The 22505-nt window shown below is 39.0% G+C and overlaps 2 protein-coding genes across 4 annotated transcripts; both read right to left on the bottom strand.

The window, feature by feature from the left end:
- Window positions 1-392: 392 nt before the first annotated feature.
- RB195_017000 (uncharacterized protein) lies at window positions 393-12000 on the bottom strand (the record flags this gene model as incomplete). Of its 3 annotated transcripts, XM_064183787.1 has the most annotated exons (33): window positions 393-677; window positions 1016-1165; window positions 1528-1613; window positions 1674-1763; window positions 1844-1924; window positions 1980-2105; window positions 2243-2309; window positions 3280-3396; window positions 3460-3586; window positions 3649-3725; window positions 3807-3809; window positions 4226-4331; window positions 4445-4565; window positions 5019-5274; window positions 5390-5489; window positions 5554-5659; window positions 5975-6104; window positions 6162-6257; window positions 6325-6480; window positions 6572-6730; window positions 7104-7227; window positions 7334-7475; window positions 7538-7591; window positions 7644-7748; window positions 8111-8276; window positions 8342-8442; window positions 8496-8666; window positions 8800-8938; window positions 9407-9562; window positions 10110-10247; window positions 10776-10913; window positions 11608-11771; window positions 11922-12000. In XM_064183787.1, 33 exons carry the CDS (start codon window positions 11998-12000, stop codon window positions 393-395), a joined length of 4116 nt encoding a protein of 1371 aa, XP_064039666.1. The 3 variants fall into 3 exon arrangements, with proteins under 3 accessions (XP_064039666.1, XP_064039668.1, XP_064039667.1); XM_064183785.1 differs by lacking the exons at window positions 393-677; window positions 1016-1165; window positions 1528-1613; ... (6 more) ...; window positions 3649-3725; window positions 3807-3809 and having other exon boundaries at window positions 4214-4331; XM_064183786.1 differs by lacking the exons at window positions 3807-3809; window positions 4226-4331; window positions 4445-4565; ... (18 more) ...; window positions 11608-11771; window positions 11922-12000 and adding an exon at window positions 3911-3940.
- A 2610-nt stretch (window positions 12001-14610) lies between these two features.
- RB195_016999 (uncharacterized protein) lies at window positions 14611-14975 on the bottom strand (the record flags this gene model as incomplete). Its single annotated transcript, XM_064183784.1, has 2 exons — window positions 14611-14791; window positions 14899-14975. The coding sequence occupies 2 exons, from the start codon at window positions 14973-14975 to the stop codon at window positions 14611-14613; spliced, it is 258 nt and encodes an 85-aa protein (XP_064039665.1).
- Window positions 14976-22505: the final 7530 nt, after the last annotated feature.

Below are 22505 nucleotides of genomic sequence, written 5' to 3'. Positions count from 1 at the left end.
TGTCAGTTTTTGTCACATAAAACTGTGAATTCATTTTGTGAAAGGTTACTCGTAGTGGGCGATTTGGCAACAAACTAAAACTAGACACGTATCTGACAATATCTAAACAAAATTCGAAAATACAAAGCCGATAATGCCAAAATTCACCGGTTTGTAAGTGGACCTATAGCAAAGTAAACATCATAATACATTTGAAATGTGATTCAAGCTCAGTAATCCGAGAAAAGTGCATGAAAGAGATGTTAGGGTACCAAGTTCCTAGTAAAAGGAAAGCACTGAAGTTAGTACATTCATAAAAATTAATTACTAAAAAGTCAGTAATCGGAATCTAAGTCAGTAAATATAGCTGAATTGATGCGGCACTTCACGGATCGTTGATTGACCGAAGGAGACTAAAGTCCGAGGAAAGTCCTAATTAATGTTTCGGAGGCATGACCGGGTGTAATCTTTCCAAGACGAACATCCTCTTCTAGAGCAGGAGCCAATGGTGCGATTTTTGGATGCTTTTGGAACACGTTTAGCAGTTCTTCTCTGACATGATCCCACATCCATGTTGTCATTTGATTAGTACGTCGTTCTTCTAGATCTCCAGATTCCATGATCGTCTTCCAATATTCGAACATACAATCGCAAACGGCTTTGATTGATTTGGGATCCATCACAGATGAGCGCAAGACCTAAGGAATAAAGTTGAAGGGACGAAATCTTTAACAAGAATCAATAGCCATAGTAGGTCGAAAGGGGGATGAAGCACGAAACTGTTGAGTAAGCGACTGCGCACAAAACGGTGCGGTGAAAGCGGTGAGCGGTAAGGATCGGAGGAGCACCATCGCTACCACCATTCTTCGTTACATTACAGTTGGCGACGGTCTCACCTCGATTCTCCCACCACTTTCTCCACCGCGTCGCTTCGAGCGCAGTCACTTACGTACCTCCATCGCACTTCATGTTGTTTCGACCCGACTATATGATAATTCATGAACAAATATAAATGAGTCAGCTACAAAAAACACACCTTCGGGTTCCAAGCGTTAATTCTTGGGCGCATATATCTCAATGCAGATATATATTCCGATTGCGTAAGTCTTGCCTTAGCTTTCAAATCGCCATCATCCTTCGTAATAACAAGTAAATCGCTTAGTTCCATGATTCCACGCTTCACTCCCTAACATGAAAAAAATCAATTGGAGCAAAATCATAGTTCAATTGCATATTCATAACATAAATATGAAAATAAGCTAGTTATTTGAGTAAAAATGTGAAAACATTGACTAAAGGTCTTCACATCAAAGCCGAAACTATCAGAATCTGTAACGAAATTTGAAGACTCGTGCACTATTCGTACAACTGTACCATTGAATCATGAGAAATAACATAGAAAAGAGTTAAATCCAGATTTTGCGTACGAAAACAACTTCTAGAGGGAAGAAACGACAAAGTTTTTCAAAAATGGATACGGCTCAGTGTTCCAGTTATAGTTACCCAAGTACTGGTACACATTTTCAGTCAATAAAGAACTAGACGAACCTGCAATTCATCTCCGTGAGCAGGGGATAGAAGGAGGCAAAACATGTCACACATATCAGCAACGGAAACTTCAGATTGGCCAACTCCTTAAACGGATACTTCAAATCCAAGCAGTCAGCAGTCAGTCAAAAATCCAAATATCTCACCGACAGTTTCAATTATAACCACCTCATAACCTGCTCCTTCACAAAGAATGATTGCTTCATGAATTCCTCTAGTTACGCCTCCAAGCGACCCTAAATTTTAGAAAAATTGAAGTCACTATTCTTTGTCATAATACCATAACAATACAACACTAGTTGTCCTCATTTCTTACCACTCGTAGGTGACTGCCTTATATATGCCTTCGGATTTCTCGACAACTCTTGCATCCTAGTTAGATCACCAAGCACAGAGCCTAAACACAGGAAGAATGAGCTGGAGATTGACAAACAAAAAAAAACCGCAATTACCTCCAGTGACGGCACTCGAGGGATCAATCGTAAGCACCGCAACTTTCATTCCACGCCCGTCAATGAGTTCTTTTCCCATTGCTTCAATGAAGGTTGACTTTCCAACACCAGGACTTCCAGAAATTCCTTTAAAAGATCGAAAATCGAAGACGGGAAGAGAAAGAAACGAATATGTATCCATTCTATCCAAGTTGATACTTTCAAAAAATTGTAATGATCATCACGTCATAGCTAATATCAGAGAAGAAGTCAAAAATACAAACCGATACGGAAGATCATCGACTCCTTTCCTTTTTCCTCGTAACGTTTTCGTTCCGCAGCAAGCACCGTCTAAACAAGGCGAACATAGCACTACACGTAAACATCGAACACACGTGAGTAGAAATTCTTCCTTCTTTAAAAATCTGTGTGATCGCAGACTGGGTTGCGCACTGCACGGTTATTGCGGCACAGGAAAAGAGAACGTCACGATCATGCATGCTACTTCCGTTATGGGAATAAGGATAAAAGATAAAGGATAAAGGACAAAGTGTCTGGAGTTAATCAGTCCGCTTGGGATGCGCCACCACGTTCACTTCAATTCAGAATAGTTTGAGATTTACGAACGTGCAACTGGCCTATAATATGAATTGCTGGGGGTACGCGATGTTAAAGTGAGTGTTTTTTTTCCTCCCAGATAAGTCGTGCCAATCGACCCCGGAGAGATGAAAGGCTTAATTTACACTAAGGCAGATTCGAACCATTGACCGTGCAGACAGCAAAACCCCTTACCGACTGCGCTGCGCCCGACCCCAAGAAGAATAGCTGGAATAGCAGAGTGAGAGGTGCAGACCTTAGAAAATTTAGAACCCGAATCTAATGTGTTTGTCTTTGAAAGGATAAATACGATGGGAATGGAACCATAAGCATTTTCTTTCTACGACCTTGCAGCTTCATATCATCTGCGTGATTTTCTGACAGGAACTCGAAGTATATAATCTTTTTTTAATTTGGATAAACATTACCAGTGCTAGAACGGGTGGATATAAATTTCCATTGTTTTCAAAGCAGTTATCCGCGCGGACAGGTCTTTATTGGATAGCAATTTATCAAAACCAGGCTAATTTATAAGCCAGAGTTTGTTTATCAAGCTAGATAAATCACTTTGGATTTGAGCCCGTAAGATTACTTGGTTTCAACACTGCTTTTAATATTAATACTAATACTGTAATTGAGTAAAGGTAATCATAGGTAAAGGACAACTGCAATGTGTCGAATGCAAAAGTCCAATGTAGTTAACACATCATTAAATTCAACCCACATGTAGAAGTAAGTTCCCTTGAGCACGTTTTCGGGGATGTCTGGATTCCACAAGAGTAATAGCGGAGGCTAACGCTGCTCTACTTCCAGATAAAAGCTGATCCCGCAATCGAACAACCTATAAAATAGTACATGTGCTGAATATGCATCAATTAAGAAAAAAATAGAAACGTTAACGTACCAATGGGTCATCTTCTGTAACTGTATCATCCCAATGGTATTTTGCGTATTCTTCTATCATAGCCTCGAATGGTTTTGTCTTTTTTACCCCGTACACTGCTGGTATACGATGTGCTGCCGTCACTTTGCTTTAATTATGAAAATAGTTCTGAAGTATGCCAAGAAATCCACCAACAAAAAAAAAACTGACCTCCGTTCTGCCAAGACAATCAACGATCTTAGCGATGAGTATTGATTACTCAATCGCGGTATTACGCGGCCGAACATCTGAAATTTTGGCGCTTCTATCAAATCAATTTACAAATTTTTTTCATCTACCAAACATGAAACATGAGCGGAAAAACCGACCAGCTATCAAGTCATTAGTAGTAGAAATGTGCGTAATATTTATATTTACATTATTAAACAGTATCTAAGAAAACAACTGAATTTGTACAAACATGACAACCTACAGAGTATTTATCATAGAATGTAATGCGCATTTAACCGTGTAATCTTGGTGTAAAGCGGTCGTCACACTACAGTTAAAAAAAAGTTCTCTTTGAAAAATACAAGAAACATTCGCTAACAGAAAAAAGCTCAATCTCATCAGATACGGCAATGAATGCTCTTGATTTCTCGTTGATTTTCGGGGAAAAACCAACAAAATTCAACAAGAGCGATGAATTCCAAAATATCTGCTAAATATTATAGAAAATAAGCACTAGTATTGACAAATTTATCTAGTTGTAGAGATACTGTACGACTTAATCCTCCTAACAAGCAACGTCATGAGACAATGCGATCCCTTTGGTGTTCATTAGAAGTCGATCCCAATCTATATTTCGTTTAATCACTTCCTCTTCCATCCATTTGCGATAGTTATTCTTGAACCTGAACAAAAGAGACATTTTTGCAAATCAAATTGAAAGAAGCAAAAAAGAAAAAGAGACCTAATGAAAAAAAAAACTAGAAACCAAAACCGATTAAAAAAAATAAGGAGATACCTTTTTCCAAGTTCTGGTTCCTTGCCGAGGACTGAATGGAAGCAATTGTCCACAGGCTCATACTCGCGAAGATTAACCCTGTTCAGGTAGTCGTCACCAGGCATTGGAGCATCGCTAACCTCTGAACAGTGAATTTTAAGGAGTTCGATAGAGAAGGGGAAACCAAATAAGACAAACACATTAAAGTTGTAGCTTGTAAAAGCTTCTAGCCCAACTATTTCCCTCCAAAATAGAATGAAACGATAGCGAGAGGGAGAGAGAAAAAAAAAACTAGAACCTCTGCAGTCAGACAACGCGTCATTGCAATAGAAGGCGTTAAATCTTAGAATTAAGGACGTCATGTATGTCAGATGAAGGGATTTGGCTTTAGAATTAAGGAAAGTGAAACGAAGAAAAACCTAATTTTTAGTAATCTGAGAGTGCCTTATAGTTCATTAAAAAAAAAACTGGAGAGAACTTTTTTTTTGCAACAATCTTCAATCTTTTCATTTGCGACATCTAGGATTCATCTTTTGCGCATTTTAGAAAATGAAAACAACATGAAAAACTCCAATAAACACGAAACTATACCCACCTATTGCGAGCTGTGGATGTAATTTCGAGTACCGCCGACTGTGAAACCGCTCAACAGCAGCCTTCAGCTCACTCTCCTCACTGTGATAATCATATGATTTTCGCATTTCATTCGCAAACGCCCAATCATCGGTCATACGATGTCGAACTTTGTTGTAGATTGCGGACATTATATCCATGTTACTTTTCCTCCATTGTCGACCGAGGTATCGAGATTGCATTTTCAAAGCTTTCAGTACAAAAAATTGGAACAGACCCTGAACACGCAAGGTATTGAGGACTCTGGTCAGTTAGAAGAAAAAGTGTTATCGTATTTTTATCAAGAAATTAATGAAGAGATTAGAGAGATAGAAGATCAGAGAAATTACAAACCAGGCGGATTTTCAACGATCGTTTCAGAATCGGGGCAGATTTGAAGACCATTAACATCATCACTCGAGATTGTTTACCCTTGACTAGTTTGTTGAGCACCCTAAACATTGTTTAGGATATGGAAAGGATCTGTATAGATGATGTAAGTATCAGATGGATGGTACCTGATAAGATTAATAGATGAGAACATATTTCTCCACATATAATACATGCCCCTTCGCTCTAGTTCGCCGCTTTCAACATTTTCCGAATTCAAAACAGGCCATTCATCTTAAAACAACGTATTTCACGTCTTTTCGCTACTAAAGGCAAATCGGCAAAAGATGCACGATTTCAAATAATAGACGACAGAAAAAAAACTAGAGGCGATAGAGATATTGTCTTCATAGAGAGACAGAGAATGAACAGTTCACGTTTAGAAAAAAAAAAGAACGCGTGCTGCCTACTGTAAACACTATTATCGATTATTTGTTAAGCAATCAGCAATTAAAAAAAGATAACACAGAGAGCTGTAACCAAAAGAAAAGAAACACTTCTAAGCAATCTCTAGGCGCTATTGCAGAGCAACCGCCGTAAAAGTCTAACCTCGATTTCTCACGTAATGCAACGGTGCCTGGGGGTAGTTGTACGCATGAATTTCGTATCTGGACTGCACATACCGTGTCATATTTTGATCAAGAAATTTCAGAAGCAATGGAATCCCATTGCCGTAAACCTGTAGTGAAGGATTCATGAAAAGTGAACGAAGCAAGAGAGAGAAGAAACTTATTACAATGTGTTGACATAAGTACTCGAACTGGTAAATATGATTTAGGCGAAGGTGTTTCATAAGCAGAAGAAGAATCGAGGATGTTGCTTTGACCATTATCTAAAAATTATCAGGGAAACGTTAAAAAGCATCTAGAGAGACACAGAAGGTACACGACAGGACCAACCTCCTTGTGCCTATTAATATCGATTGCAAGTCGCACGCTCTCTTCGAGTGGACTACTTGTTGAATGATCCAAACTAATCGAATTTGACAAAATATCACTACCATCAGTTTCAGGAGTTAATACATCAACCAGAATGTTTAACGCATCGTTCTTGGCCTGTATTGGATGAATTTTAGCGAGGAAAGGGGACAAAACAATCAACCGAAGCGTGATAAAATATCCACTAAGCAGGAACGTGCTAACGTACCTTATTTGAAGGAGCCGCTGCAAGTAAGACTTTCAAGAGAGCAACCACATATTGGCAAAGATTCGGAAGAAGAAGTCGGTAGAGTTCTTCGACGATGTTAAGCTCAATTTCTTCTTTCTTTGAGAAAAGATAGCGATTGTAGTCCTCATCTTGAGCTGACTAAATGTAACGATTTGATGCTCATCTCAGTGATAAAAGAAAAAGGTTAAGACCAATGTAGAAATTGCTCAGAAGCAGAAAGTCAATCTAAAGAATTTTCTGGAGATCATTCGAAAAACGGTCCACTTGATGAAACAATGCCACCCGCACCGTACAGGCGCCCTATCTTTCGTCGTTTAATCGAATTTCATCGCTTAGTCGAAGACAGAATGTTGTTAGATAGAGGAAGAAAAAAGATGAAAGAAAAAAAAACTGAGAGAGTCGAATAGCTACCCGCTGAAAACCTCGAAAGACAGGTGACAGGGAAAAAATAATAAAAAAAGTGGACGGAGAAAAGGAGACAGAAAAAAAATGCAATTATCCAACCACTCGCCTGCAGTTCTCCAATTGATGTGTAAAGATGTTTTCGAAGCGTTTCTACACTTCTATGAATAGGAATGGGCAACGCAAACATTGTATCCACATCACCGGGCAACTGGTAGGAGAAGAATTTCTGTCTGAATAAGGAGGACATTGTGCAATATTTACGTTAAAAATTACCTGTCATTCTACATGACAATACAATTCCAGAACATTCCTGAATTTCCCAACATATGTACATACCTTTCCTGTTGTAGAAACGCTTCAATTTCTTGCTTCGATACTTTGCTTTTCCAAGGTAAACTTCTTTTGGGTGGTTCTGGAGGCATAGGTGAACCAGGTCGTGGTGTTCGGTCACCGCTGCTCACTTGTCTTAGTTCCGAGACTTAAGAAAGACAAGAATGGTTCAAATATAAATGAGCGGAATAAAAGAGATATGTCTTTCACCTCTTCTTGTTGGAACATCCGTGTCACTAGGGAAATCTTCACCAGTAAGAGCTCCTAGAACTATTTTATCAGGTTGTTAATATTTAATGTTACTTGGTTAAAATACCTATATCAATTTCGTCGTCTTTAGCTTCTTCACTTCCGGCATATGCAAGTTGTCGAGCCATAACGCGACCAATGGGAACAATGCGTCTAGCGGCTACTCTTGCACCTTAAATTAAATATAAATTAATCCATATTTTATCTAAACTGAACACATAAACAATCCTCAATTATATCAACTCTTTAATAATCATTGGTTAGCTGTCTAAATCGTTGGAAAAAAGAAAAAGCGACGAATAAGAGATGAGCGGATGAAAATTTAAAGATGTCCATTGTGCTGCCTTCTAAGAAAATAACTGTTATCACCAATAATTTCAAAAGCAACTGCATATACAGTGAAATTTGGAAGAACATAAGTCTGTCTCAATCTAATTTTCTTAAAGTACAGAAGCACAACAAATGAACGGGCAGATGGGGAGAAAAGCACCAATTCCAAAAAAATAAATAAATAAATAGAGCATTAACGCCTACCACTCTCATTGTCGTTTATTACTGTGGCAAGCAACGATGAAGCAACAGCGATAGTGTTTTCCATAACTGGAAGTCCCAAAGCAGACCGTTTACTTGCTTTCAGAGCATCCAGATGCTGCCATCCACCAAGCGTAGCAAGTAAAATTTTCCAAATAAGAAGCAAGATCTGAACCTCAGAAATATTGATGTGAATGAAAAAATAAAATGAAAAAAAAAACAAGGAAGATGAACCTTCTTTATAGGATAATGAGGTGAAGATCCTGTATAAAACGGTGGCAACATTTCAAATAGCACCAAGAGCAGTGGTTGACCAACGTGATCGATGGGTTCACCTGAATTTAATAAGATCCAGAATAGTAAGTGTTAGGAAATAAAAAAAGCATACTTAATTCAGATAGAAATGCGGCTCTTCTTCCGGACAGACCCGAATCCTCAGGGGACAACTTTTCCGTCATGTCTTGATTGCGGATCAGCTCTACCATATGATAAAGTGCAGATATCACCGTTCTCATAGCTTCGTTATCTGCCATGGTTGCAGCGCGCCGATTTCGACGATCTGGGATAAAAATTTTGTTAATTAAACGATAAAAAGTTCTGCTTAAAGCATAAAACTTATATAATTAACTTAACTAATTAATAAAGAAAACAAGTGGAGAATAAAAGAAATGGTAATAAAGACATAGAGATACCACTTTCAGCCAGATCTGCACTACTAGGACAACGGCTTCCTCGTGAACTGGCCTTCGATTCTCGACCGGCATCCAAGGCTGCGCCAAATCCACTATCGAAAGGTTCACATATCTCTGCCATAAGCAGTGTGCAGAGAGCCTACAGGAATAACCTCATTTTATGTAAAGGTTAAGAAGATCTGAGAACTAACACAAATATAATGTCAAAGTGAGGAAATCCAAAGAAAAGGTAGAATTCCTCTACCTTTATTTGAACTTGGATTTTACCCTATTTGCTTTGTATTTGTTATTGTTATATTATATTTGTTTACATAGTAAAATTTTAGTCCCAATAGAGTAAAATATAGGTTTATTGAATATTAGTTTATAGAGGTTACCACAGGAGTTTTTTTTTCGAACTTTCTGAGTTGATGATGACTTGTGAACAAATTTTTGGAGATGACTAGACCAGCTATTCCAAGGACAATCAAATGAGAAATCTTTGGCAGCAAAAATACAGAGAACTTTTACTCCACCAAAATTTCAAGGGAATAGAAATCTGTTTGGTGTTGATGTTGAAGTATAAGAAAAAAGGAAGCTGAACATGATAAAATAAGCTAAAGAATACCTGAAATGCTCCAGCTTTGTACGCGAGATGAGCGTTGAGGAACGCATTGACCAGGCAGTCTCCTTCGTGTTCTCCTGTTCCTTTATCGAGCGTAGCAGTTCGAAGAGGTACTCCTGCTTCCACTTCTTCTTCATCGCTGAAGTCCAGAAAAGCGCCCTAGAAGAAAAGGAATATGAATAAAATGAAAGTTCTCGTGCACTGATAGCGCAAGACCAGAATCAATAACATGACAGCTGACAAAAAAAAGCTAGACATTCGATACATTCGATAGCGGAGTGAAACGAAAAAAAGAAAAACACGCAGGAGGGTGTCACGATTGTTTCTTGCAACGAAAGAAGAAAATATGATAAGGAACAACTAACAAAGAATACGTAGAAATAAAAAAAAGCACAGAAACAGCAGAAAAAATTAGTACTCCGCGCTCAACGAGATGGTCAACAGCTGGCGAGACAAATAATGTAGGCGACGCATCGAATGACATGTTCTCTGATCATGAAGCCAAAATAACAATGTTAGGGGGTAAATCGATAAATGGTTGAGGATTCTGTTGATTGAAAAAAAAAATAAAAGCACTGTCTAGACTGAGTCTCAATAACACGTCTCGGACGTCGTAACTCACAAAAATTCATAAAAACAGAGAAAACAACAAATGAAGAAAAAAGATAGATAAGTGTAAGAAAAAAAAAAAGAACAAGCACTATACCTGCAAGATGTACAGCATAATACGAGCACTCGCCAGTCTCACATCAGGCTCAGCGCTTTCCATTCTTGCGCAAAGATCTTGCATTATAAACATTCTCTTAGGCAATGATAAAGAAGAGAAATGAAACGGTGGAAGGACCTGTAACATAGCATGTACTGTTCTCTGGGATTTCGGCTTGAAGCAAAGATGAGCGAGAAGGCTAAGTAGAGGGAAAAAACGAAGAATAAAGGTCCCAGAAGGTGAAAAAGAAAGAATTTTCTTAAGATTTCTTCCAAATGAGCGGTGATGGGAAAGAATTCTGTTTTTCAACCTTTTCCAATTTTCATCAATGCTCATAATCTCTTAGAAGGTTTTTTTTTCTCTGATGCAGTAGATATGCTAGTCCTCAGATGTGAGATCATGGTTGTTAAAACGGAACCTTTCGCAGCGGCTACTCATCCGTCATCGCTAACTAAAAGCTAGAGAATAGCCATAGAAAATACCGTACAAGAAAGAAACAATGAAAAGTACCAAACTAGAGGATTAGAAAGGAAGTGAACGAATCTCGTAACGCAAACGCATCCATACACAAATTGGTATAAACTTAATTAAGCTAATTATGGTATTAGTATGATAATTAATATGGCATTAAGAATTAAGATTAAGATGAAATTGTTGCACAATTACCTCATTATTGTCAGCATAAACTTTCCAGCACTGAATATTACTGGCAAAATCATCGAGCTCAGAATAAGTGTAAAGTTCAGCCAGCTCATTCAGAAGAGTATCACAGTCCGTGTAGTCGAACTCCATATCACAATCGTTCTGAAAACTAGTAAGTAATTAAGCACGAAGTAAAAAATTAAGGATAAACATAAGAAATAAGAATTTTGGAGTGAATACAGTATCCGATAGAGCAACGGAAGCTAAATCTAGTACTTTTATGCGTTAAGCACATTTTTAACACCATCATTTTCCCATAAATCTGAAAGAAATTCGAGAGTTCTACGATAAAAATGAGTTTTTATCTTTAAAAAAATCTATTAAGGTTGATTTCGTGCATATATAATATCAGATATTAAGGGAATTATTTAAGAAAGATATAATTCCAAAATGGAGAAAGTAGCTCAGAGGGAAATTTGAAAATAAACGATAGAAAAAATACCAAAATGCTTCCTGTCATACGCAAAATAGTGAAGACGTTTAACCCTCCATGATAAGAGATTACAAAAAGCAAGAAATTCATGATGAAATTTCGTGTCTCTTTCAAGGCACACCAACAACAAACACAGAATGTGTAGGAATTTAATCAGAATGACAAGACGGCGCTGTTTTTCTTTTTTGTTGGAAAAGACCCATGGTAAAGATAGCTGAACGAGGACGATATGTATATTGAGCGTGAAACAGCGACGAAAACCTAGATATTATTCTATGATTGCTTAAAATAGCCGTACGGTATGTAAGAAAATATCGAACACTTCCAGAAGAGGCTATAAAATCAATTATATTGAAAGCATACCATATCAACACTTTCCGCACGGTTTATGTTGACATCGGTGGTGGTGGTTCCATGCGAATCCTTAAGTTGTTTCAATTTTACCAAAAGAGCCGACCTTCGTTGAGCGAGAGAAGACTCGCTGTACTCAACTTCTTCCGTCTGAGTGCTCTTCTTCTCGCCGTATACTAAATAAATCACGAAGAATTGGAAGAAGGGAAAGTTTCGAGAAAAAGAGAAGAACCCAGGAAAGCTTCGTTCTCAGCAAAATTTCTCGAATTTACAGAAGCTTGATTTCGTTGTATACACTGATAAAAACGTAATAACTATAACCTCACCATCCTCAGCAAAATTTGGTCGCACATTCCTCTTCAGTCCATCAAGATCCGTATCTCTATCGTTTGAGGAATCACCCATATCCTGAAGTGGTACTGCTACAGTAAAAAAAATGAGAAAAATAAAGGAATCGGACGAAATTGAAAGATTAAAAGGGAGGAAAAACACTTGAAAGTAAAGGAAGTCACGGATAATCCGTAGTTGACGTGAGCACACCATCTCCCCGACTACTGTATGCCAATAACGCAGATTACGCTAGTTCAGGTTATTCTATTCATGTTTATATGTTTCTGCATTAGAAATAAAGAAATTGTGGGTAAATTTAAAAGAATAACAAAGTGACAATTCAGAAGGACAAATGATAAGAGAGAACTTCGATTGTTGTCCATTTCATTCGTTTCTTTTCTCTCTTTCACTACCTTCAGTGAACTTGCAGGATTCCTATGCGCATTTTTTTTTTGGACTTCATACTGTCCTAAAATTTTAATTCTTATGGTTTATTATGTCGCAAGAGGACGAGTCATTGCTATACAGTGAAATTTCCGTTCAAAAGTTCTTAAGGCTTAGAAAATCTGGTATAGTAGAGTCAGAACGACCTGTTATTCGGCACAGTTGCGTAAGCGGCTGCGAAACGGTGCGGCGGAGCGTAGTGGTTAGGATTGACGAGGGACCCCAGCTAGGACCATTTACCGCTGCAGTTCACGACGATGATCCCACCACGATCCCAACTGCTACTCCCCACAGCACCGCTTCGAATGCAGCCGCTTACGCAACTGCACCAAAAGCGCAACACGATACCTGCCGGCTCAGAGGAGGCAGAGATCGAGGTGGGACCGTAGGAAACTGCAGCGATGAGTGGTGCTCGCAACAACTCGATCACTCGATCCTAACTATTGCTCGCTACCGCACCGCTTCGACCGCAATCTCTTGCGCAACTGGACCAACTGCATCATGTCGCTTTCACCCGACTATACTTATCTTACATCAACGTGAATTCAGCGTTTCTCATGGTCTTTTTCGTAACTGTAAACAACTCCAATTTCTTCCCACTTCATGCACCATCACCAAATTTCCAGGGAAAAATTTCCCTGCGTACGGAATACTCCGTATATGCGACAATTCGACAGTATTTCGAGGAATGTTTCTCTGAAATCCAACTTTTTTTCTGGAGTTTTGCAATCAATGTCAAGAGAACATGGCCGGCAACCGCAATATTACAGAACTAGTCTCCACTACATGTAGGAACCATGGCGGAAATTGCAGTTGTTGAAAAACGCCTTCAATATTACTCCATGCACCATCGGACACATGACATGCACGTATGAACATAAACGCAATAAAATACGTTTCATCAGGTCAACCACCGCCCTCACCAGGATTTAGTTTTCAGTCTGGGATTCTGGTCTCGGCTCAGTTTTCAGCTACATCGTAATACTAATCTCAACATTTCTTTCTGAATCCTTGTTAGCCGAGGCGGAATTCGTGGCCACCTCCAGGCCAAAACACACCAACTCCGCACATTAAAGGCATCACCCCACGAATCTGAGGTGGTGCAGATTTCAGGTGGAGTATTCGTATACAGGATAGGAGACTACGGAGAAGAGGGTGAGTCCGTCCATTTCTTCCTAATTGCCGTAAAAAACGGCCCGGAAGATACGGCTTCGGGCGTTCTGGCGCATCATTTTCTGCAAGGAGTTCGACTGGAGCGCGCCAGCCTTGTGCGGCGCGCTCCAGTCGAACTCCTTCCGGGCCGTCTTTAACGGCAACTAGGAAGAGATGAATGGAATCACACCCCTCTCCATCTCCATAATCTACTATCCCGTACAAATACTCCACCTGAAATCCGCACCACCTCAGATTCGCAGTATGCTGTCTTTAAAGGCAGCGTATCGGGAAATTGGTGGAGTTGAAGTCTCTGTAGGACTTCATGGGATTGAGTTCGGGCTCCATATTTCAAGTACTGGTGTGCTCACGGTTAAATCCCTTTGATCGTCCTGGCAGATGGCACGAGGCACGGAATTAGCCCTCACGAACTACTTTAGGAAGCGTAGTCCACGTACAACGAGCAACCGGTCGGCAATCGATGAGGTTGCTTCAACAGCATATTCAAATGAAACTAATGAATAGGCTATTAAAGGAACAGGAACGCGTGCAAGAGGTGGCACGTTCTAACGTGCCTCGTAGGAACTAATGCGGTTCTCACGTCGACAGAGAAGACAGAGGAATGAGAATTTAGGAGGAATGAGCATGACCACGCTCATATTCGTAATTCACAACCAAGACTCTATATTGCAGCACAGAGACCCCAACATCGCAAGCTTAGGGATCTGATGTCCTTGAAGTCGCCTCGACTCCCGGGGGACACCAAACTAAATAATTAAAATCACCATGTTTGTTTTCTTAAGTATTTCACAACACAACATTTCACAAATTAAATGAAATTGTTTATCTGAACATACTTAAACGAAGTTATACGAAGCGGAACATCAAAAATGGGAAGGGAACACATCAGCGTTCAGTATTACAATTCAAAATTGTCGATATAAAAATTGAGATTGTAAGCTATTGTGAGAATGACTGTAAGTGATACTATAACTGCTATATAACTGAACAAAACACAAAACTATAGATATTTTTCGGCACGAAACCGAATAACTATACAAAATACTTCCTTCCTTCCAGAACCTTCCATTACACAATTGCACAGCTCTGTTTCATTTCTTCCTTCCTTGCTTCTTTTTCGTATGCTTTCAGGACCTGTCGGAGTTTTACTGCCACCAGCATTTCGCGCTCGAATACTCTCCATTCTAAACAGGCGAGGTAGAGGATCGTAATGATCTCCATGGATGATATCAATGCGAATAACCAGAACCTGAAAAAGCAATATAATTGCTTACATTAAAGGATCCGAAGCGAAATCTGAATCTGAATCCGAAATCTGAAGCGAAGCGAAAAAAATACAATTTAAAAACTACTCACCAATACAACGATAAACTACAACCACATATCGCATCACGGAGCACGCCAACAGACACATAAAGTGGTTTGTCGTCCATCGCGTTGTTTTACCGTTTTACGCTTCTGGATTTCTCTGGAAATGTATTTAGTGATCAAATTTATTCTAGATATAACCATTCTCAAAGAGGAAATAAACCAATTTGGATCACCCGTCTTCCAGGTGACGTGAAAGCTACAGCGAAAGAGAGAGAAAGAGAGAAGGAAAGAAGGGGAAAGGAAGGCAGGAAAAGGGAGTGCAAAAGAGGGAAATCCACGGAAAGCACCAGAAAGAGAGCCAGAGAGAGATAGACGGAGAGGGTCGGAGTGTTAGGAGAGGGGCGAGAGAGAGAGAGAGGGAGAGAGGGACAGAGCCAGAGACTCCGAGGATGAGAAATAGAGATCGAGAGATATATGCACATCTAGGTATATAAAGATATATATATATATATATACGTAGATGCTTAGATATAAACATAGAGAAGAAGTCCCAGAGAGAGAGAGAGAAAGAAAGAAAGAAAGAAAGAAAGAAAGAAAGAAAGAAAGAAAGAGGGAGAGAGAGCCAGAGAGAGGGTCAGGAAAGACGGAGCCAGGGAGATTCAGAGTGTCAGAAGAGAGGGAGAGCTAGAAAGCGTTCCAGACAAGAAATGAACCGAAGGCAGAGCCAGGGAGTTTCAGGAAAGAGGGACCCAGAGGGAGAGCTATGGAAGGCCACAGATGGAGAATCCCAGGAAGTGAGAGCCAGGAAAGGAGAGGACCAGAAGCAAAGCCAATAAGAGCAAGAGAGAGTCACGGAAAGAAAGAGGCAGAGAGAGAGTGAGAGGGAGAGGGGGAACCACGGTGAGAGACCCATACAGCGCCAGAGTGAGCCAGAGGGAACCATGGAGAGAGTACCATAAGGACAGCATGGTACCATAGCCAAAGAAAGAAAACTCGAGCTACAAAAAGGAACGACAAACGATAATCCAGGAGTCAATTTATATCCGTACAAAGAAGGGTTTGGCTTAGTTTCGTAACCTGAGGACACGGTCATGCGCCGGGATAGGTCCTAACGCGGCCCTAAGGATGACACGGTAGAGAGGGGCACCCGAATGCTAACCTTCTCATATCCTCAGGTTACTCATGGTGAAATATGATGCACACGTGTAGAACATTAAAAGCTGAGACATGTAAGAGAAAGGAGAAAAGAAAAGAGGAATAATGAAGGGAGAAACCAGCTGTATGTTATGTAAAGGAATGTATGGATGCATTAGGATCAGAACGAGAGGTATTTAGTGAAAGGTACAGGAGAATAAACAAAAATCAAGCATTTATTCAAGATGGGGTACTGTAGTTCATATAGGATTTTCTAAAATTTATTTATTGCTGCAAACTGGACGAGGAGTACATGGCTACGGAATTCTTGCACGCTTTTGAGAAGGTATGGGGATTAGGATCCATCTGGAAGAGTTACTTTTCGGTCCCAACATCACTGGTGAAGGTGAAAGAATTGTTCCAAGAAAGAAGAAAACACAAATGCATCCATGTTGGAAATTTCTCTTTCAAAAAAAAACTCGTGAAAATACAAAGTAAATAAAATAATAAATAAAATAATAAATACGATAAAAATGAATGATAATAGTAAATGTAATTGTTGAATAGAAAACTGAAAAAACTGAAACTTTTACGACGAAAGTATTCAGCGAAAAGATAAACCGTACTTTCAAATAAGGTCTGCGATGTAATTTTGTAGTTTTGGTACCGAAACAATTTAAAAAAAATGAATTATAGGAAAATATAGGGATAACAGGGAATATACAAAACAAAGAGAAGGGATTTTAGAAAGAACAAAATTTAAACTTGTAGGAAAATGTGAAAAAGAAACGGCACGAATTACATACTTTTTGGGCTTTGAGCTAGACTTCCTCTTATAGAGCGAGCCAATTCTTACAAAGATATTGAATTTTTTAATTTTGTGGCGACACCCGTTGCGATTACAATTACAGTAGAATACAGTACAATTAGAATACAGTAGTAAATGTGCCGACACCCGTTGCACTTATAATCACCGTAGAATACAATATAATTAGAATACAGTAATTATTAATGTAGTAATTGCTACATTGCTATTTGTAACTGAGTCCATTTCGATGAAAATAACCGGAAGAATCTTGAAAGTACTAGTTTTAGTAATTCTTCGCCTATCTGTTTACTATATCACTACCTAGCTCATGCTCGTAGTAAATATGTATTAATTATCTACCGGTTAGAAGCTTCTGACTTGCTTTAAGGAGTATTCCGCGTAATCCGCGCGATGATCTCGAACATAAACATTTTTAATTGTTTTTCCAATGTCTTTATTTTATTTTCTATTTATATTTTTTTCTTCTTTTTTAAAAATATTTTCTTTGGATTAATCCCCTCCTTTATCGATACGTGAACATCTGAAAAAAATATCGGAAATAAACCATAAGAGTGGAGATGTGCTTTTTTTTACAGCGATTTGCTGTTGCTGAATTAAAACTATGAACCTTTCCGTGTATCAGAATGATGAGTGCTGTTTTATTGGCAAAAAAAAAGTTATCCGATATAAAATTACCTTTCTAAGAAAATTGGAAATGTTAAAGAAGGACGAGAACAAAAGAAACTCCAACAGGAACAGTTCTTTTTCTATCTTACTATCCCTTGGATTTCTATTTCTGGAAGCAATAGACGAAGAAAATATGCAGTTTAGAACGCGAAACGGTACGAGTTGTAGCATGGTGCTATACATATAAATATCGCAGAAATTTGCAGAAAATGCTTGAGAAGAAAAATTTGAGAAATTGCTGAATATCCATCCACTTTTACATGGTAAATGATAGAAAAAAGGGTTTCTTTAAGATAAAACTAGGATATTATTCTGAAATCCACTAACTATTTGGTCATCCAATGCGCTCAACCCATAGTATGTAAAGACAGGCAAAGGTCAGATGTAGAAGCATCAGCCCACGAATCTGAGGTGGTACGGATTTCTGGTTCCGAGGCGCTATTTTCTACGAGTTCGATTGGAGCGCGCCAGCCTTGCGCACGCGCCGCATCTTCCGGACCGTTTTTTACGGCAATTAGGAAAAAATGGACGGAATCACCTCCTTCTCCATAATCTACGATCCCGTATACGAATACTCTGAAATCAGCACCACCTCAGATTCGTGGGGTGATGCTTTTAAGCGCTGAAATGAAGAACATTAGAAAAAATGTAAATGGTGAAACGAAAAACAAAAAGCATAAATTAATTAGTAGTGTCATGTATGAATTTTAAAAATTATGAATTATTTTTGTGTTTTGTATTTGAAAAAAAGATGAATCCATGTGAGGCTTTAATCAAAAATCACTACAAAAAAACAGTGAGCGCTAAAAATTGACATAAAAATCGTAATATGGGAACATTAGAAAAAAATATAAAGGATAAAAAAGGATAAAGTCACTCGCTTATCAATCCACTTGGGATGCGCCAACGCGTTTTACCGGAAATCGTAATCGTTGAGTTTCTGGAACGCTTGTTGGCCTATACAATGACTTGCGGGGGCCAGCCGCCGATCAAGTCAGTGTTTTTATCCTCCCAGACAAGTCTGGTACCAATTTATCGACCCCGGAGGGATGAAAGGCTTGGTGAGCACTAGGGCGGATTCGAACCCTCGACGGTGTGGCTACAACGGACCTCTAACCGACTGCGCCACACCCGACCGAAAAAATATAGTGAAATGAAAAACAAGAGCACAAATCGAATTCTACTAACATGAATAGTTCTTTTATGTCTTTCATTTGAAAAAAAGTTGAATTTCTGTGAATCATTAATCAAAAACAATGAAAAAAAATATTTTTATTATTTTTTTATTACATTTTTATTTAAAAACGTGAAGAATGTCGTAGGAATACTATGAGTATAATTATTTTTCCACTAAAAAATGGTTTCACACTGATTCTAAGCGGTCAAATTGTTATGGAAACTCATGGATAAAGGGCGGAACGCTTGGATTCTCTTAGTGATCTTTAAGTATCCTGGATTAACATGAAGCTATTAATTCTGGTAAAATTGGCGGAAGTGAATCGTGAAGAAAAAGAAACAAACAAACTTGTATTTTAATTAAAAAAAACACCACACATGTTAGAACTACCGTAGCATTATCCGTTACTACATAATTCATCTTCCCTATGTGATCCCTCCATTTCCCGGTATTTCTTGCGATAATCTCCTCCAGGAGCGACAAAAGTAATTTGTTTAATTTGAACACATTTTGTGATGACCTTCACATCAATGTTTCTCGTACTTAGTTTCACAAATCGCATCTATTGAACTTTTTGGAAGTAAAAGAACGTCCTTGAGATGTTACGTACAGACCAATGGGCTCGAAATCGTAGCTAATCGTTAGAAATTTCAAATTATTAAAAAATAAGCGATAAATCGTAATGAACTATAAATACATGCCTCTTTATAAAAAGGAAATAAACTTTTCTCCAGAAGTTAAAAGAAAAAAACCGTCTCAAAGTTTACTTGAGCTATTCTCAGCTCACCATGACAAGTAAACAAACAAATGAAAAATCGACATTCTTAATAAAATGAATGCATGCCTTCTAATAAGAGGGAGATAAACTCTTCTCACGTACCAAACAGACCAAGAAACAAAAATCGCCCCAAAATGCACTTGTGCTATTTTTAGCTCACCATGACAAATAAACAAAAAAAAATAAAAACTAAAAAAAAATTAAAGCGAATGGAGGCTAGTTGAAGATGAGTAATTTTTTTAATAAAACACTAATGGTCTTGATTTTTTTGGGCTGTGACGGAGACGAAAACGCCGAAACGTTAGATGTTAACAAATATCAGAACCAATTTTGGCTACAGCTTCATGAAAATTTGATAAAAGTTGAATAACTTTCATTTTACTCCTAGAGTTTCCTTTGAATCTAATTGAATTTGAGAATTAGAATTTTTCTTTGATTTTTTATTGAATATAAAGCACAGATGTAATATTTGTTTTTTATTTCTGTCTATCCCAGTGTTCGAAATGTCCGACTTTCAATGAACCTCGCCATCATAAGGATGTCGTATTGATTTTAATCGAGCTGAACACGAGGCTCTTATTAACTAATTTTATTGGTTAACGTTTTCTCCCAATTGCCTACTTTAGACCCTGAAATTGAAGATTCAATTCACCGTTTGTAGTGGACCTGAGGAGGGAAGGGAATCGTTGAGTTTGGTTCGAAAAATTCTTGTTTTTGGTGGGTTATGAAATTCAAACGTCACCCCACGAATCTAAGGTGGTACGGATTTCGAGTGGAGTATTCGTATACAGGATTATGATTATAGATTGATAGATTTAGGAGAGGAGGCTGATTCCGTTCATTTCTTCCTAACTGCCGTAAAAAACGGTCCGGAAGATACGGCTTCGAGCGTTCCGGTGCGCTATTTTCCACAACGGGTTCGATTGGAGCGCGCCAGCCGTGCCGTAAAAAAACAGTCTGGAAGATGCACGCGCCGCATCTTCCAGACTGTTTTTTTTACGGCAATTAGGAAGAAGTGGACAGAACCACCCCCTCTCCATAATCTACTATCCCGTATACGAATACTCCACCGGAAATTCGTACCATTTCAGATTCGTGGGGTGATGCTTTTAAACAATGTGGTACTGAAGTACACGAGGACCACGAGCATGACAACTTGAGTCCACCTCCCCCACCCCACCACCACCGATAAGATACATTTATGCTTTCCTTAAGTCTCTGAAATGGTCACTGTCATTAGGCGACGTCTGAGGAGAGCAGACTCAGAAAGCTCCGTTTCGGTCGTTGGAATACCACCGAATAATTTGAAGCGTCAGCTAGTTCGGAACCATTTCGATGGTACCATCTGTACAACATCGAACTGTATTATTTGTTCCATAGAGATTTCAGGAGACTGCTTGAGATCCGGTGTAATCTACCTGATTTCTTGCACCAGCTGTGGCGTTGGTGAAATGGCTGCTATATGCTCACATCAAAGAATCGAAACAGTAGGTTATGGGAACGGACACCTTCGGGCCCTCATGGAACACAAAAATACGAGGAACGGACCCTTTGAAACCTTTTAAAATCAAGATCCAAATTCTCGCGCACAAAACTAAAACGTTGGCTCGAAAATTGTTGGAGGGATTTTGGATCCAAGCCAAAAAGCCCTGAAATGAACCGAAAAGGCGAATGTCTCTCGATAAAGTGCGAACTAGCACCATATCTCGGATGTGTCTTCTGATCCCAATCAGACATCCGAACCATTCGGTCTCGTGATCGATCAGTCAGCGGTCCCTGCTAGGCTTCTCCCATCCAAAGTGAGCAGTCGCTACGTCAGTGGTTAAAAAAGCAGGCTTAGGGTTTGTCTGATTAGATGTAGAAAGGATTTGGTTGCTGAGATTCTGGAGTGAATCGCCGATTTCAGGCTCTAAAAATGGCGATTTTCCTGGAACGACAGCGAAAACGAAAATAAATTCAATTTACAATAACATCTTGCGCAGATCAGTAAAAATTAATTCGATATCCCGGTATTCTTCCACCCCCGTATCTACGAGATCCCTTAGCAGAATAGCGGCTTCTCCACCGATTACTGTCCTAACTGTTTTGGGCGTCTTCCCCGGATATTGAGTGGTTCTCTCTCGATCCGGCTTCTTATTTTCACTCGTGCTAGTTTCTCTCTCTCTCTCTCTCTTCCTAGCTGCTATACTAGTCGAGATACGAGAAAGTTTTCTCGTTCTGTTCTACTTCTTGTTGGCGTAGGCGTCAAAGATCGCAAAAAAGAGAGAGAGATAGAGAGAGAGAGAGAAAATGAGAATATTCTTCAAAAAAAAGTCCAAATTTTCGTTAAAGTTTGCGTTTGGGAAGCAAGAAAGAAAGGATTTTCAACCGATTCATCAGCGATTTTTAGTTTTAATTGATTTAAAGGCATCACGTGCACAGGGCTGCCGCGCTCCAATCGAACTCCTTGTAGAAAATAGTGCGCCGGAACGCTCGAAGCCGTATCTTCCAGGCCATTTTCTACGGCAATTAAGAAGAAATGAATGGAATCAAACTTCTCTCAATAATCTACGATCCCGTATACGAATACTCCACCGGAAATCCGTACCACTCCAGATTCGCGGGGTGATGCCTTTAATTTTATTCAGTCAGTCCCCCACAGGCAGTTCGGATCGACCGTGTGTGTGTGTGTTCGATAAAACGGAAGCACAGCACATTTCGAGTACCACCACACAACACAACACACACGTAATTGCATTAGAGGACTGAACGCAAGAAAACCTTAAACTTTTTATAAAGTTAGAAATGGCCTTTCAAATCTGTGCTGCCAAACGTTTCCTCTAATGCTTTCTGACAACAAAGTGCGATTTTGAGTAATGTTTTGATTTCGTCAATATTCCAGAAGAATGGTTGAAGTAAAATGTTCACCTGTGTTTTGCATTTCCCCTTGTTTACCCTTTCCAAAACTTTTTATTATTGATGATTTTTATTTAATAAATCTGTGCAATACGAATCGACTATGAACAACAACAACGTGAAGGTCATGTTTCGAAATTTTTTTTTGACCCAGAAAAATATTTTTGAGGGTC

The sequence above is a fragment of the Necator americanus genome, chromosome II (genome assembly GCF_031761385.1).
Source record: "Necator americanus strain Aroian chromosome II, whole genome shotgun sequence".
Taxonomy (NCBI): Eukaryota; Metazoa; Nematoda; class Chromadorea; order Rhabditida; family Ancylostomatidae; genus Necator; species Necator americanus.
This window is presented reverse-complemented; position numbering and strand designations above follow the sequence as displayed.